Source organism: Myripristis murdjan, chromosome 14, assembly GCF_902150065.1.
Source record: "Myripristis murdjan chromosome 14, fMyrMur1.1, whole genome shotgun sequence".
NCBI lineage: Eukaryota > Metazoa > Chordata > Actinopteri > Holocentriformes > Holocentridae > Myripristis > Myripristis murdjan.
In genome coordinates this window covers 6,641,779-6,655,449 of record NC_043993.1, presented here as the reverse complement: position 1 = coordinate 6,655,449, position 13,671 = coordinate 6,641,779, and the positions used below count along the sequence as shown (strand labels likewise).

The 13,671-nt window shown below is 41.2% G+C and overlaps 2 protein-coding genes across 5 annotated transcripts in view; one reads left to right on the top strand and one right to left on the bottom strand.

The window, feature by feature from the left end:
* tcf7 (transcription factor 7) overlaps positions 1-5,369 on the top strand; it is an 88,832-nt gene extending 83,463 nt beyond the window's left edge. Inside the window, exon 12 of one of the 3 annotated variants that reach the window (XM_030069220.1) lies at positions 2,995-5,369. In XM_030069220.1, the coding sequence (XP_029925080.1) occupies positions 2,995-3,397 (403 nt within the window). In that variant the 3' untranslated portion in view covers positions 3,398-5,369. Of the gene's footprint in view, positions 1-2,971 lie in introns of all 3 variants that reach the window. The other 2 variants (XM_030069221.1, XM_030069222.1) reach the window with 2 other exon arrangements.
* A 428-nt stretch (positions 5,370-5,797) lies between these two features.
* Positions 5,798-13,166, bottom strand: skp1 (S-phase kinase-associated protein 1). 2 transcript variants are annotated; one of them, XM_030069224.1, is made up of 6 exons: positions 13,007-13,166; positions 12,191-12,290; positions 11,685-11,758; positions 11,042-11,185; positions 8,328-8,468; positions 5,798-6,541 (listed from the first exon to the last, which is right to left on the bottom strand). In XM_030069224.1, the coding sequence occupies exons 2-6, from the start codon at positions 12,285-12,287 to the stop codon at positions 6,506-6,508; spliced, it is 492 nt and encodes a 163-aa protein (XP_029925084.1). In that variant the 5' UTR covers positions 12,288-12,290; positions 13,007-13,166; the 3' UTR covers positions 5,798-6,505. The 2 variants fall into 2 exon arrangements, with proteins under 2 accessions (XP_029925084.1, XP_029925086.1); XM_030069226.1 differs by lacking the exon at positions 13,007-13,166 and adding an exon at positions 12,828-12,872.
* Between the last annotated feature and the right edge of the window lie 505 nt (positions 13,167-13,671).

The following is a 13,671-nucleotide window of genomic DNA, read 5'->3' as shown; positions in this document are numbered from 1 at the left end:
TGACATGATTTATGACCATGGCGTTCATGACATTAGGTTGGACATCGCTACAAAATATGTGGTTCTTTGACGCCGCCCACTGAGGTCTCACTCAACCAGTGATCAGCCTCCATGAAAGGTTTGTGTAACTAGATATCTAATCTGTGCTCTGCATGCCCTCCTGTTACTAACCCACCGCTCTGCAACTTGGAGTGTTATGGTAACACATGGAACAACATTGATGTAATCTGGCCAAAAAAAAAAAAACATCTGTATTTGTTTTGGATTAGATTAGAACTATATGAAAAAGAGATTATTTCTTGGTGTAGTACAGCAGTTAAGGCATCTGGTCAATAGCATCAGGATCCGTTTCTGTACAGTTTTACTGTTGCAGGGTCAGTAGTCAGGTCAGGTGACTATATGGATTTTATTGAGACTGAAGGAAAGGCACCACCACTCAGAATGAATTTTCAAATGTCACAAAGACAGAAGAGAAGAAATAGATGAAAATGCACAAATTTGCCTAACCTTGTCTTGAAGGGTAAAAGTGCACTGCTGTCATCAGACATCTAATACGATACAAGACTCTTAAAGGTGGCTGTGGTTAAAGGGGAATACCACTCAAAACCAAGTTTGTCCGGTGGTGTTTGGAGAGTGATTATGAGGGACCTGCCACCATGTTGCAGGAGTGACCGCAAAAAGAAAGACAACATTCCTCTGCTTTCACCCTGATCTTTTACTCTTTTCTGTATAGAAGATTTTAGATCCCCCGTTTACCGCACAGAAACGAGGCATTTTATTTTATTTTCAGTATGGAGGATGAGATGACAGCAATACAGTCTTTCCACTTGCTGTCGCCCCTCCAGCACTGTGGCGTGTTCTTCATAAACACTGGTACCCGTTCTCCTAACATTCCCAAACACATTTAAGAGCTCATGTCGGGGTTTTTTATGTGCTCCAGAGATGTCGGAAAGTCAGAAATACAGATTAGCTGGTAGGAAAAATGTAATGGAAAGGCGCCTCAAGCTGGAGTTGAGTTCGTGGGAAACTCAGGCAAGCTTTCCGAATCCCAAGGTTTCCAAGAGACGGTTACCTAACGTCACGTCAACATGGCAGCAGAAACACAACACAGCATTACTTCGATCATGCCTCTATTATTCAAAATCAATTCAAATCAAATTTCCAGCATCATGTGAACTTAGCATTAGCGTTGCAAGATTAGAATAATTTCAGCAACTCCTGGTCAAAGTTGTAAAAGCAAAATGGCAATATCTTGTCGAAGATTTAGTTTGTGGGTTAATATTTGCTACACACCGTAAACTATAGTATATAAGATATACAGTCCATGCTGCACACCATTTGGAGCTACCACATTGCTCCAAGTGCGTTTTCCCCAACGTTTCTCAACCTGCTGACATTCACATTTCACTCCTCATCCATTTTCTCATTTCATCCCCTCCATACTGGGCCATGAGTCAGAAGCAGCATAAAAACACAACATTAACTTTTCTTGCCACTTCAGTCTGCTGTATTATATCCGTGGCAGGATGTGGAAATAGTCCCCAGTCTTACTCTAGGAGTCAGTGTACTTCCATCTCCACCACCACTGCACTGAAGCAGCCCTGTCGTCTTCCCCACCATCACGTCATGGAAATCTGTGTGTGTGTTTAGGTTTCAGAGAACAAAGGGGGGTGAATGTGGTTAGAGCGAATCCTTATCACCACAGCGCCAAACACACACTTAACACACACACACACACACGGGCACATGCACACACACACTCTTACTCCCTGCAGCTTTGCATTTTGACGGTGTTCTCATGCACATCTGCTTTCAACTTTCTCCATTCATGCGATGCGGTGCAGGCGCCTTTTGATGGTGAACTCTGACATTTAGAAATCACTTTCTCTCTCTTTGCCGGCTCCCTCCCTCTCTCTCCTTCTCTGTGTCTAAATATGGCCTAGCGCCTTTCTTTGCGGTTAAACCTGGTGACTCATATCATGTTCTGGTAATGATCATGAGATCCTGTTAACTGCTTTGATGCTGTGTGCAGCGGTAACACCTCACAAGGCACGGCACAGCCACGCATTTTGTCAAATACATGAACTTTGCAGGATGACGTCTCAGCTTATCAGTCTACGTGGAATTTAATGTCATATTGTTCAAAATGAAAGTCTTTTTTTTTTCAATATTAGACGCATTTCACATTTCCTTTCTTGCGAATTTTAAGGTTTCTTATATCTGGGAACATCTATGAAAACAGGCCTTTTTTTCTAGCTTAATGATGATAGTATCATCATAAGATCAAGATAATTTAGGTATAAAAAGTTACACATTTCGGGAGTCCATCAAATCAGTTCATCAGTTCTCTATGAAGCAACATCTTTATTCAATTTATTTTGCTATTGCAGATCAGGAAAACAAGATATACTAATGTTTAACTTGAGTGGTACTCCCCATTCCAAAATAATAACAAAAACACTGAAGCAGTGTGTAATGTAAAATCTGGGGATACTTTACAGCCACACTTTATTCATGTGATTATTCATTCCTGTAAAAACACAACTTGATGTACTACCTTGATAAAATAACCTATTCTGAAAAGACAAAATTCTGTTCAAAAGAAACTGAAATTATGCATATGAAGAGTTTCCTACCACAGTTTTAAATTAAGACAAACTCAGGTCATTTTTTGGCAAAGAATTCTAGCTAATGTAACTCTGGAGTTGATTCTTTTACAAAATTGGACGTATTTTTGAAATGACCCTTAGACAGACAGACAGACAGACAGACAGAGAGATAGATAGATAGTGTGAGAGAGAGAGAGAGAGAGAGAGAGAGAGAGAGAACGTACACTGACGTACACAGACACTGTTGTTTTTCTGTGGTTCATTGATACTGTAGTGATCTACGTATGCTGATGATACCTCGGTGTGACTGCTGCATTGTTAGTGAAACCCAGTGACGCTTAACATCCACACTTTATTTACAGATAACTCTCTTGACTGTTCCTAGGAGGAAAAAGAAGTGCATTCGCTACCTTCAAGGAGGAGGCTGCCCCAGCCCAGCTTCTTCAGATGGAAGTGCTATAGACTCGCCCCCGTCCCCTCCTCCCACCCGCCACCGTCAGAACCAGCGCCCCCCTTCCCCAGCCTGCTCCCCCTCGCCCACCTCCCCCTCGTCGTGTCTCCCCTTGCCTCCGCCTACCAAGCACACACAAACACACACACCGACACAGGCGCACCATTCCTTGGAACAGCACGCCACCAAGCATGCCGGCCTCCACCAGCCTCCCACAGCCCAACACACCCACACACACCTGGAACTTTCCGGCAAGCAGACACGCGGCTCCCCGCCGGCGCCGTCAGCCTCCAAGGCGGCCGGACTTTCTCTCAAAGTGCTGACAGAGACTCAGTGATGGCACGGCGATCTGGGTCGCACTGCCCTCATGCCGCCCAGAGCCATGAAGATCACCCTCATCTTCCTCATCTGCACTCTTTCTCACAGTCAATTCTGCCCTGTGGGCCTTTGGTTCAAATCTAAAGGAGGACATGGAGGCGACAGCAGGGTGGTGTACCAAATAGGGAGGCCGTCCTTCAACGGGAAGGCCTGCATTTATCCCCTGTGATGGCATCCGTCCTGCTGGAATGTCCACGAGCAAGATACTGAATGCAGAACCAGCTTCAGGGCACAATGGAGTTTTAATCAGACAAACATTTCTCAGAGACACAGTTGCTCTTGAGGCAGAAATGATGTCACTGGCAGATTCAAAACTCAGTGGGCGAAGCCAAAGAATGCTTGTTTTCTGTCGGAGCCAAGTAGCAAACAGACAATGGAGGAACGCTGGTGAAAATATAAGTAAAATATCAGCAATGAGTTTTTTCTTGTTTTTTTTCTCCATTCATCACCACTGAATGGCATTCAAGCGGGTCAGCTTTTTAGTTATCTAGGTTAGCTAAAAAGCTGACCTAGATAGCAGTAGACTAGTATGGCCAGTTTGAACTTGGAACTTGCCTGTGTTTTTTCCAGTTTCGTAGCAACAGTGCTAGGATTCATTCTTAGCTCTTGCCATTGCCACTGGGCATCAGTTTAATGTTACACCGCCAGGAGATTGATGATTCTTTGGCCCCGCCCACTGCTTGTCTCAATCGATCAGGTTGTTTCTGCCTCAAAGCTGTTTGGACCCCAAACTCTGAATTACAGTCCTTGGTGCTTTTGAACTCCATGTGAACACAGACAAAAGAGAAACAAGTTGTGTAAAGATAAAGAGTATCGTGCAAAAAAATATCGACACACAGAGCCATCAGGTCGAAGCAGATTAAAAAGCTACTTTGACATTAAATTATGAGAAATCAATACAAGGACAGTGACAGAATACACAGGCGGGACATCAAGTTCCTGCATATCCTCTTGTTAATGAAGGAGACACCACCCCCTTTCCTTCTTTACAAATCACTCACTGCTGTACACAAGAACAACATCAGCTCATCACCACTGACCAACCACTTCTCACCCAGACCAGAGACCATGAACCACCACAAACCAACCCGCCAGACCGGCCCAGGGAGCAGCACCTCAGCCCCGAACAGAGGGAGAACTTCACTTTTTAGCTGTCATGTTGAAAACAGACAACAAAAGTCCTGACTGCAGAGAGATAATCCTGACCGTTTGTTCATTTTATCTACTTCAAACCTGTCTGATTCCGTTTCCAGCTATGTTTACAAGTACCTGTGCTACTCGCATTTACAGCAATTCAGGATTGCCAATAATGTCTCAGAGAGGAACTTTGATAGATGAACCTGAGTGAATATTCTCCCATCATTTGTTTTTAGGCACTTCCAGGCTGTCAGTCTCCTGTCAGATAAAATGTTGTTTTTTGTTTTGTTTTTTTTCCCCCTCATCACTTTGGTATTTGTATGAATCTGTTTTTGCTGGTGTTAAAAACCCTCCGAGGAAGGAGAGGGATTTTCTTTCACGGTCTTTCGGCTGTTTTCCTATGACTGAACATTCTGCAGCTCTGTAAACTAAACTGAGACCAAATGGGTACTATTATATTTCATTGTGTTGTAAAGTTTTATAAATGTTGGAATTCCCTATCTATAATTAAACTTTTATATGGTTTATGTAAAAAAAAAAAAAAAAAGGAAATGACTAAAAAAAAAAAAGTTGCAGCTGATACTCTTTTTAGTTTCCACCATTCCTGAAAGCAATACATTCATTGTTTCTGTTCTCTCAAGAGAAAAAGCATTTTGTGCAGAAGTTTACATTACTATTATGTCGATCGTGTTACCGCAGCAGCGCTCAGATGATGTCTTGTGTTAAATTTCTCAACCTGTGCATGTTCCAACTTTTAATGTACCAAAACTACATGTGCAAAAAACAAAAACAAAACAAAAAAAAAAAAATCAAACCAAGGCTTTAATTTACTGTTGTTTTCAGCGTCAAACCCAGCTTGCAGTGCTTTGGAGTTGATCATTTGTACAGCAAAACTGTTTTCCTCCACCAGAGTGAGCTCTTGTGCTAGAAATAAATAGCTCATGTTTTAATTTGTGGGGCTGCTCACATCAGTGAAACAACACAACTAAGATGTCTTTTTATTTTTTACGCATTGAATGACTTCTGCCTCTGATGTAATACTCGTTTTTGTTTGATGTATTAAAAGTGTTTTCAATATCTGTCCATGCCTCTTATTTCAGTGAAAGAGGATCAGTTACTCTGATTACAGTAGAGATACAATCATATAAATAATGTCCAAGTAAACATTAGCTCGTGCTCCTTGGTGTCTGGCAGTTTAAACAAACACAAATGACGGACATCAGCCTTTTCATATCTTTTATTTACTCCTTTAATATATAATGGTTGATCACCCCACCTGCCGCCATCAGAGCAGAACTGAGAAAACGTTCCAATTCAATACAACATGAATTAGGAATGAAAATACCCAAAGTTGTGTGACTGCACACATTCACTTCGTTGACAAGTACTTCTAGTCCACAGGACATTATGCAAACACATTTTTCCACCTTTAAACGTCAGTTTTCCTATGACAGCTCCTCCTCTTTTTACGTAATAGCACAAAACAGATGCATTTACAGAACAAAAAGAAATATTCAACTTTTCCTTTCAATTGTCAAAAAAGCCATTTTATTTATTCAGCTGACCTAAAAGAAAAACAAACATGTCCAGTAAAAAAAGACAACCATAGTGATTAAAAACAGGGAAGATGAGGTGCATTATCCTATCCTCAAATGGGGAAAATAAAGATGAAACCAGGTCTATCCATTTCATGTGAATACACAAAACGAGTGTGTGGAAAACGGAAAAAAGCGATTTTTAATTTAAATTATTTGCACCACACAGGCAAGTTAAAATGGTCATGCTATTAGTATACAGAAATGGGGGGGAGCGGGCGTCTGTGGCTCTAAATATACTAAATGTAAATATTAACAAGTATGAACAACGCCAGTGCAACCAGTTAACTGGGACAATCCTTTTCAGTGTGGTAGTGTTGGCAGGATCCTCCCCTTCACTTCTCTTCACACCACTGGTTCTCTTTGCGTACCTGCAGACGACAGGAGGGACAGCACGCCAGGGTTAGGGACACACTTGAAACATTTCCTCAAAAAAAGAAATAAAAAAATAGACTGAGCAGATGAAAGCTGCTCTAGGAAGCTCCCTCCCTCAACAGCCGAATTAAAAAAAAAAATCATCTTGTCCTTATTCAAACCAGCATTGCAGGTAAGTGTAAAGGTAAGTCTGGTTTCTTGCATTCATGTAAATGTATGTGCGAGTGAGTGAATAGTGGGGTTAGGTTCATCTCCAACAGGCATTTTCAACAGGCTCAGTGTAGAGCATCAATATAAATAATCACATTGAGCAGCAACAAGTTTTACAAACATCAGAAATGTTGAATTTCATGTTGTAGAGCTTAACTAATTTTGACAAAAATATATCTTTAAAAAATTGATGAATGCAATTTGATAAAACAGTGTGTGGAAATTAAGACCTCATAATTTCAAATTTAAGACAATTTAACAACTTAACAGTTTTGAACACCCTGAAGACACCCTGTCCCATATTCTCTGACTTTCCAATGGCTTTCAAGGTCTTTAGTGAATTTCAGAAACTCAAATTTGCATACTTTGGCATAAGACCTCAAAGACAAACCCTGTATTGTTACTGGCATCATGTCTGTTGAAATTTTTTAATTTAAAGTAACTGCCAATATTAGACATCATGGTGGCCTCACTGTTTAGTTGTGATCTTATCAAATCGTGTTGAAATTGTTCATTTCCAGTTGTTCAATCAAGCTGTCACAAGGTTTTGCTCTGGATATGAGAAGTGAAGTCTACAAACAGCAGAATTTTACTTTATTTGCTGTGAACTACAAACCAAGAATAGGCCTCTTGAAAAACAGATCATCCATTGTTGAAAACAGCAAAGGAAGATCTTGAGCCTGGAGATGGTTTAGACACAGACTCTAACGATGGGGAGACAAGTCTGGATTTTGTACCATTGCTGCTGTTAACACCCGTTTGATAAGAAAATCAAATTCAGGCCATACAAAAGCACATTGAAAGGCCATTATTTATCTCCAGCTATGAAGGAAATGTTTTGAAGGAACTGTTTTTTCAGGCCCTCTGACTGCACTTGCGTTGCCAGTAATACCTCCAATATCTCAAAAACATGAAAGTGATGACTTCCAGGATCAAGCAAACTGACTCAAACCATAATAAATGTGGAATGTGTCTGAAAAACCACACAATGCTATCCTTTTAAGGCAACAATAATATGTGGCATGGACTGTGGAAAAGACGGTGAAACTTAATTTGTGTTTACTTAACATTTACACAATGTGTAGCCGTCACACTCACTCATAACAGGAGATGAATGAGATCTGGGCTACTTCTGGAGCATGTTTTAGTTATTCCTGGATGCATTTACTTACAATAACAATTTTCAGCTTTCGACATTTGATGAGGGAACATTATAACCTGGGGAACAAGGGAATGACTGAACTCAAAGTGTTCAAAGTCAAGCAACAAGTTAGGGATTATTTCAGCGTGTAAGACATGACAAACTTAATTTTTTAACAAGTAAAATAATCTTGTATGTATTGGGAAATGTGATGTGAATGAGTGGAAGTTTCAGTGTTTATGTGTCCAAGGCAGTTTTCCTCAATTCAGCTCTTTCTATCTGATCAAGTAATCCAAACCCAGCGTGTTACAAAGTAAGAGACAGTAAAGGATGGACCTGAATGCATTCCCCATGGGTACAAAGGATACAAAGGAGTTTCTCTGTAAAAGCAGACAGGAACAGGTAGACAGAAGGATGTATGGACACCTTACCTGGGCTTCTTCCTCCTCTGTGAAATCATTTTTGATGTTGAAAGTCTTCCTGATCTCCTCTGGGGTTTTGCCTTTGATCATGTTGGCCACCGTCTTGCAGGTGACATCTAACAGGCCTTTGATGTCCAAATAGTTGGCAGCCTAAACACAAAAACACAGGGAGCAGGGGAAGTGGCAGAGTAAAACATCAGGAGACAGAGAGAGAGAGAGAGGGAGGGAGCAGGCCTAAGTGCAACCTCACTGTTTTCCATACTCTGTTAATATTCTGGCAGCTTGTTATTTTAAACAACATGCCGAGTACATTTTTGGTTAGGTTTGTTTCAGGTGCCATAAAGCACAAAGCTCAATCTTCTCAACAATGTAGTTCTTAAACAATTAATGCTGACAAGTGCTCAAGTGCTAGCAAACTGCATGGCCTGCAAGGCCATAACTCACTGCACCTCTGACATGTGTTCACTGAGTCGTGGTGCAACACCGAATGAGCTGACATCTTGAAACCTAACCTCAATAATCAGATATGGAATGATACTCAGCCACCGCTGCAATGCCATAAACTGATATTGGATTGAGAAAGTGCCTGAACAATGGCTTGTTGTCACCTCTACATGCAGCATCAACATCTCCCCTGACTGATGCAAACTCATCAAGAATGGAAAAGGTGACAAAACCACACACTTATGTGCTTACATACCGAATTTAGAGATTAAAATGGTGCCTTTAAACTAAAGATGAGAGGTTTACATCCCTGAAATACACAACCAATGTGAACAACTACACTCCCCATGTGGATTTGGTGGACAGTGATACCTGAAGCTCCTTTATTCCCTGCTCTACTCAGTGAGGCACAATAACAAGCAGGAATTCGACACACCCTCCTCTGTGAGAACACGACTCTGCCGTGCTCGAGCTCTGAGCATGTCAACAAGCTCAAGCGGCCAGTGGGCCCAGCTGACTCAGGTGACCGAAGCTCAGGCTAGAGTTTCCCTTCGTGGAAGCCCGCTGCTTCACCAGAACCTATTTCCCAATCCACCCCTGCACGTGAGAAAGGATGACCGCTCAAGACACTGCTTAGGTTACCTTCCACATGCTCTCAAGAGAAAACCCACCAAAGTCTAAAATTAGTGCTGTGCTTTTGCACCTTATACGCAGTTGTCACCCTCTGTTCAAATCTCTTCCTCCTTCACATGCAGGGCGGCTGCCCGGCCCTCCAATCTTCCAGCTGTTGCTAAGCAACTTTTGTATCCCCGTTAACCGAGTGAAAGCAATCGGTGCTCCACCGCAGCGATGAATGAAATAAACAGACCGCAGCAAAGCGCAGCTACAAAAAACATGCACATTCAGCTTGATAGGTAGAAGGCAGATAAACAATAGGACAAAGTTAATATCCACAGTTATAGATAAATGTACCTTAGAATCATGCTATGGGATACCAAACTCTCAAAATCTCTCATTGTTACACCTTGTACCTCCGTATAGTGTGCACTGCCGTGCTGAATCACAGTATGCTCAAGTCAAGACAAGGGACCAGGGCTCTCGGGAGACAGTTCAAGTGTGTTATGCTGTTTATTTTGTGTTTGGATAAAAATAACTCAAATAATGCCAAAAGTTAATTTCCATTCTAGGCTATACATTTTGATCAGTTCACTAGTTAACTTCAACTTTCTTACTGCCCTAAAGTAAATGAAGCTGCAACAATTAACACAAGTGACAATAATTCAAAAACATAAAAAGCTCTATAAAAATATGCATTAGAAACACAGATAAAACATACAACAAGTAGATCAAGCAAGAGATAGATACACTCCCATCAGCCAGGATTAATTCTATGATTAAGACCCAGATGAAGGAAAAAAGTGCAGAGTGGAGTAAGTAAAGAGTTAACAATAAGGTGTGCATGACTACATATTACAAATAGCGCTGGGTATCATCACTGATTTACGGATTCTATTTGATTCTGATTCACAAGGCCAAAATTCAATTCGCTTTTTGGTTCCGTAAGATTGGGTTTGGTTTGGGAGTGTGCTAGGGTTTCAGTTAGAACACCAATTTTAATTACGTGTTGTTTTAGTTAATGTTTCACATATAAACTAAATTGGTTAATTTGTTAAGCATTAACAAGTTAAGCACCGGGCTCTGAGACATTTACCCCTATTAACCCCAATTCAAGGCTTGCCGGTGGTGGCTTTAGTGTACATGATACATTAAAATGGCAACAGAGGGTTGTTGTTGTTGTTGTTGGAGGTTAAGTGGTTTTGGAATTGGTTCCAGATAACAGGTACAACAGCAGAGAGACAGATTTCAGAGAGGGCATGGAGAACTGTAACGGTTCCTCTGCTGCACATTCATGATGATTACAAAACACATCATGACATCGTAAGCAGGACAGATGACATTTCAGCCCAATAACACAAAGTTCCCCTAGGAAAGGGAAGAGACAGGATTCATGGTTCAGTTCACCAAAAATCTAAATGTAATTTCAAACTGCAATGCACATAAAAATGATCAAGCCTTTGTTAGGTTCTCTGCTGAATGAACGTGTGGGCTTTTTTTGGAAAGACAACTAAACAAACCTGTTATGTGGATTTAGTTTCCAGCTTGTACTGATTTCAGTGGAAAGAGAATTGATCCACTGCATGTCTGAATGGCTCACTTTTGTGGCATAAATTATTGGTTGCAAAGCATTGTTCTGGTGTGTGTCTGTGAGATGTACTCACCAGAATGAGCTCAAACAAGGTGCCTTGGTCCACTTTGAGGAACTCCTGGTCCCATACAGGAATGTCGTCTGTCCTCTTCTCTTTATTCTCATCATCCTCGGGGGGAGGAGGGTCATCTTTGTGATGAGTGCACCACTGGATCACCTGAGGGGGATACAAAAAACACACACACTTTATGCAATGAGCCCTTGCAGTAGACTAGTCACAACTCGTCAGACATGTATGGTGACCATCGGTCTTGCATCCCAACTGGAGCAGCGAAGATGTAAATAGGTCTAAGGAATGCAGTTGCTCTAGCCGTGTTCTGAGTACAAATGCAATTTTTGTCAGGGCAGGAGAGCTTCTCGTCCGAGACAAATCAGGCTCAGAGTGGCAAGAGAATAAAACAGAACAAATCCATTCAACTGCCTAAATCCCAGTTTCTTGAACCATGATCTGTCAGCCAAAATAAGTCAACAGTGACATTCTCTGTACCACTAGAGCAAGAGGAACTAAGGACTTCCACTGCAGCAGCACAACAGGAGAAAAACTCATATTCTCTTTCTTCATTACATGCAAGACCTGATCATCATTACATTACATTACATTACATGCAAGACTTGACCTGTTGATATGTATGTGTGTGTGTGTATGTGTGTTATACCTTCTTGAGAATGGCAGCATTTACATTAGGAAGGGGAACTGGGTCATCATCGCCTTCATCGTCCATTCCCAAATCTGTGAAGGAGCCAAGAAGTCAGAATCAGCATCAGATATGTTTAATGATAAATAATACAAGGGGAAAATTATAAAAAAAAAAAAAAAAAAAATGTGTGCATCACAAATGTCTAATAAAGACAGTGCATTGTGTAAACATATGTGCATTAATCTACAATAATACTGTATGCAGCACAATATTGCATTAATTACTATATATTATACGGGTAGAAAATTCTTGCCCAGATAAATAGTGTGCAGTTATGCAGTCTGTTTACTGTCTGTATAACACAGGTGAAACATACTATATGATAACCTCAAATGGATGAAATCCAGTGACCTGCTAACATGTCACCCTGCATCAAGTTACCACTGTGGCTCATACCAGCTGACACAGATAAACAGCAGCAAGCTATGAACTTCAGATCATCCGTGAACAAACAGGAACCATACCTTCTAACATCGTTTTAATAGTGACAGACTGTTTGGCTATCTCAACATCCACCTCGAAGATCTCCCCGTCAGAGCTCTGTAGTTTTATCGTGGGCATTATCTGTAAAGTAGAGAAAAATCAGGTTATTGATCAAGCGGGAGCAAGGTGACGTTATTTAATGTGCCAAACTAAGCGGAGAACACCACGACCAGTCAACGCCAGTGCTGAGGCTAATGAGCTAACGTTAGCCTAGCCAGCCACGAACTTGCACTTTGTATTCACTTGGCTAAAGGGCTACAAACTTGTATGTTTGGCACTTCAACAATTCAGTAATATACATGAACCTTGGTTAATAATGTAAACACAGTTAACCTACGCAACCGCTGCCATTTAGCGCTAACAGGTTCAACTGACTCAACATCAGGTAATTAGCACTAGCCCCATGCTAACTAACGCAATGGTAATCAATTGACGGCAGCTTGACTGCGATGATGCTAATTGATTAGCTTGCAGATGTTAGCGTTAGAATAACCGAGATATTGAACACTATAGTTAGCACAAATATTTGAACCGGCAAATTAAATAGTGCGCAACGTTTAGCCATGTACGGAAGGTTACCGTTTAACACAAGCTAACTAGTTGAGCACACCAACTCACCGCGCAGCTAGCACCGACTTAACACAATGCTAGCAGCCTTTGCTAACGCTGTTATCTTGCGTTGTCAGCGAGGCCTGCTCCAGATTAAGGATGTAAACATGGCAGAAAATGAAGATGACCTCAGCTTCCACAGTTGGATAAAACGTGAAGCAGACGCTCTGTTTAGCAGATGTACTCACCGTAAGTGTTTTTCTTCAGTTGTAGGGGTAGAATAGCGGCGGGGCCTGTCAGTGAGGCGGAGGCAGCGGGCGGCCAGTGGAAGTCTCTGGTAAGAGCTGGTCGACAGCCAGAGACGTTTCGCTTTGTCACACGCTGCTGGGGGAGAGGAGGAGGAGGAAGAGGAGGAGGAAGAGGAGGAGGAGGCGGCTCTGACTGACAATTTCCCTGAGTTTTAACGTTGTTGTTGATTTACAGGGACTTTTAACGCACCTTTGTCTTCCGCAGTCCCACTCATTCCCCAGTCAACACGTTTTAGCTTACTTAGTTGATTTTCAAAACAGCTGTCAATCTGGACGTCTCACATTACGACACACATACATGTTTTTGTTTACCAGTGAAAAGCAGGTTGATGGAAAGGAAAGCAGATGACCTGACCTTTTTTTATCTGACGGCGTTGTACTGTACTCTCAGCTTCATTGTATTTATTTATATTGCACTTTTCATGCAAACATGCAGCCCAAAGACATTAAGATCAAGATTAAAAGAACAGACAATTTTTTTTTTTTTTTAAAAAAGACAAGAAAAAGTCTGCCACACAAAAAATTACAATAAAAACTGTAATGTTAAAAACAAATAAAAAGTAAATAAGATACAGTAAGAATAAAATAAGCACAAGGATAAAAAT

What these genes read in the sequence shown, in the direction of transcription:
- skp1 (XM_030069224.1), bottom strand. Translation starts at nt 12,287, where the DNA reads ATGCCCACGATAAAACTACAGAGCTCTGACGGGGAGATCTTCGAGGTG. An exon ending in ATGCTGCCATTCTCAAGAAG is followed by an intron (nt 11,186 to 11,684) that starts GTATAACACACA and finishes TATCCCCCTCAG; the next exon opens with GTGATCCAGTGGTGCACTCA. An exon ending in CAGAGGAGGAAGAAGCCCAG is followed by an intron (nt 6,542 to 8,327) that starts GTAAGGTGTCCA and finishes TGTCGTCTGCAG; the next exon opens with GTACGCAAAGAGAACCAGTG.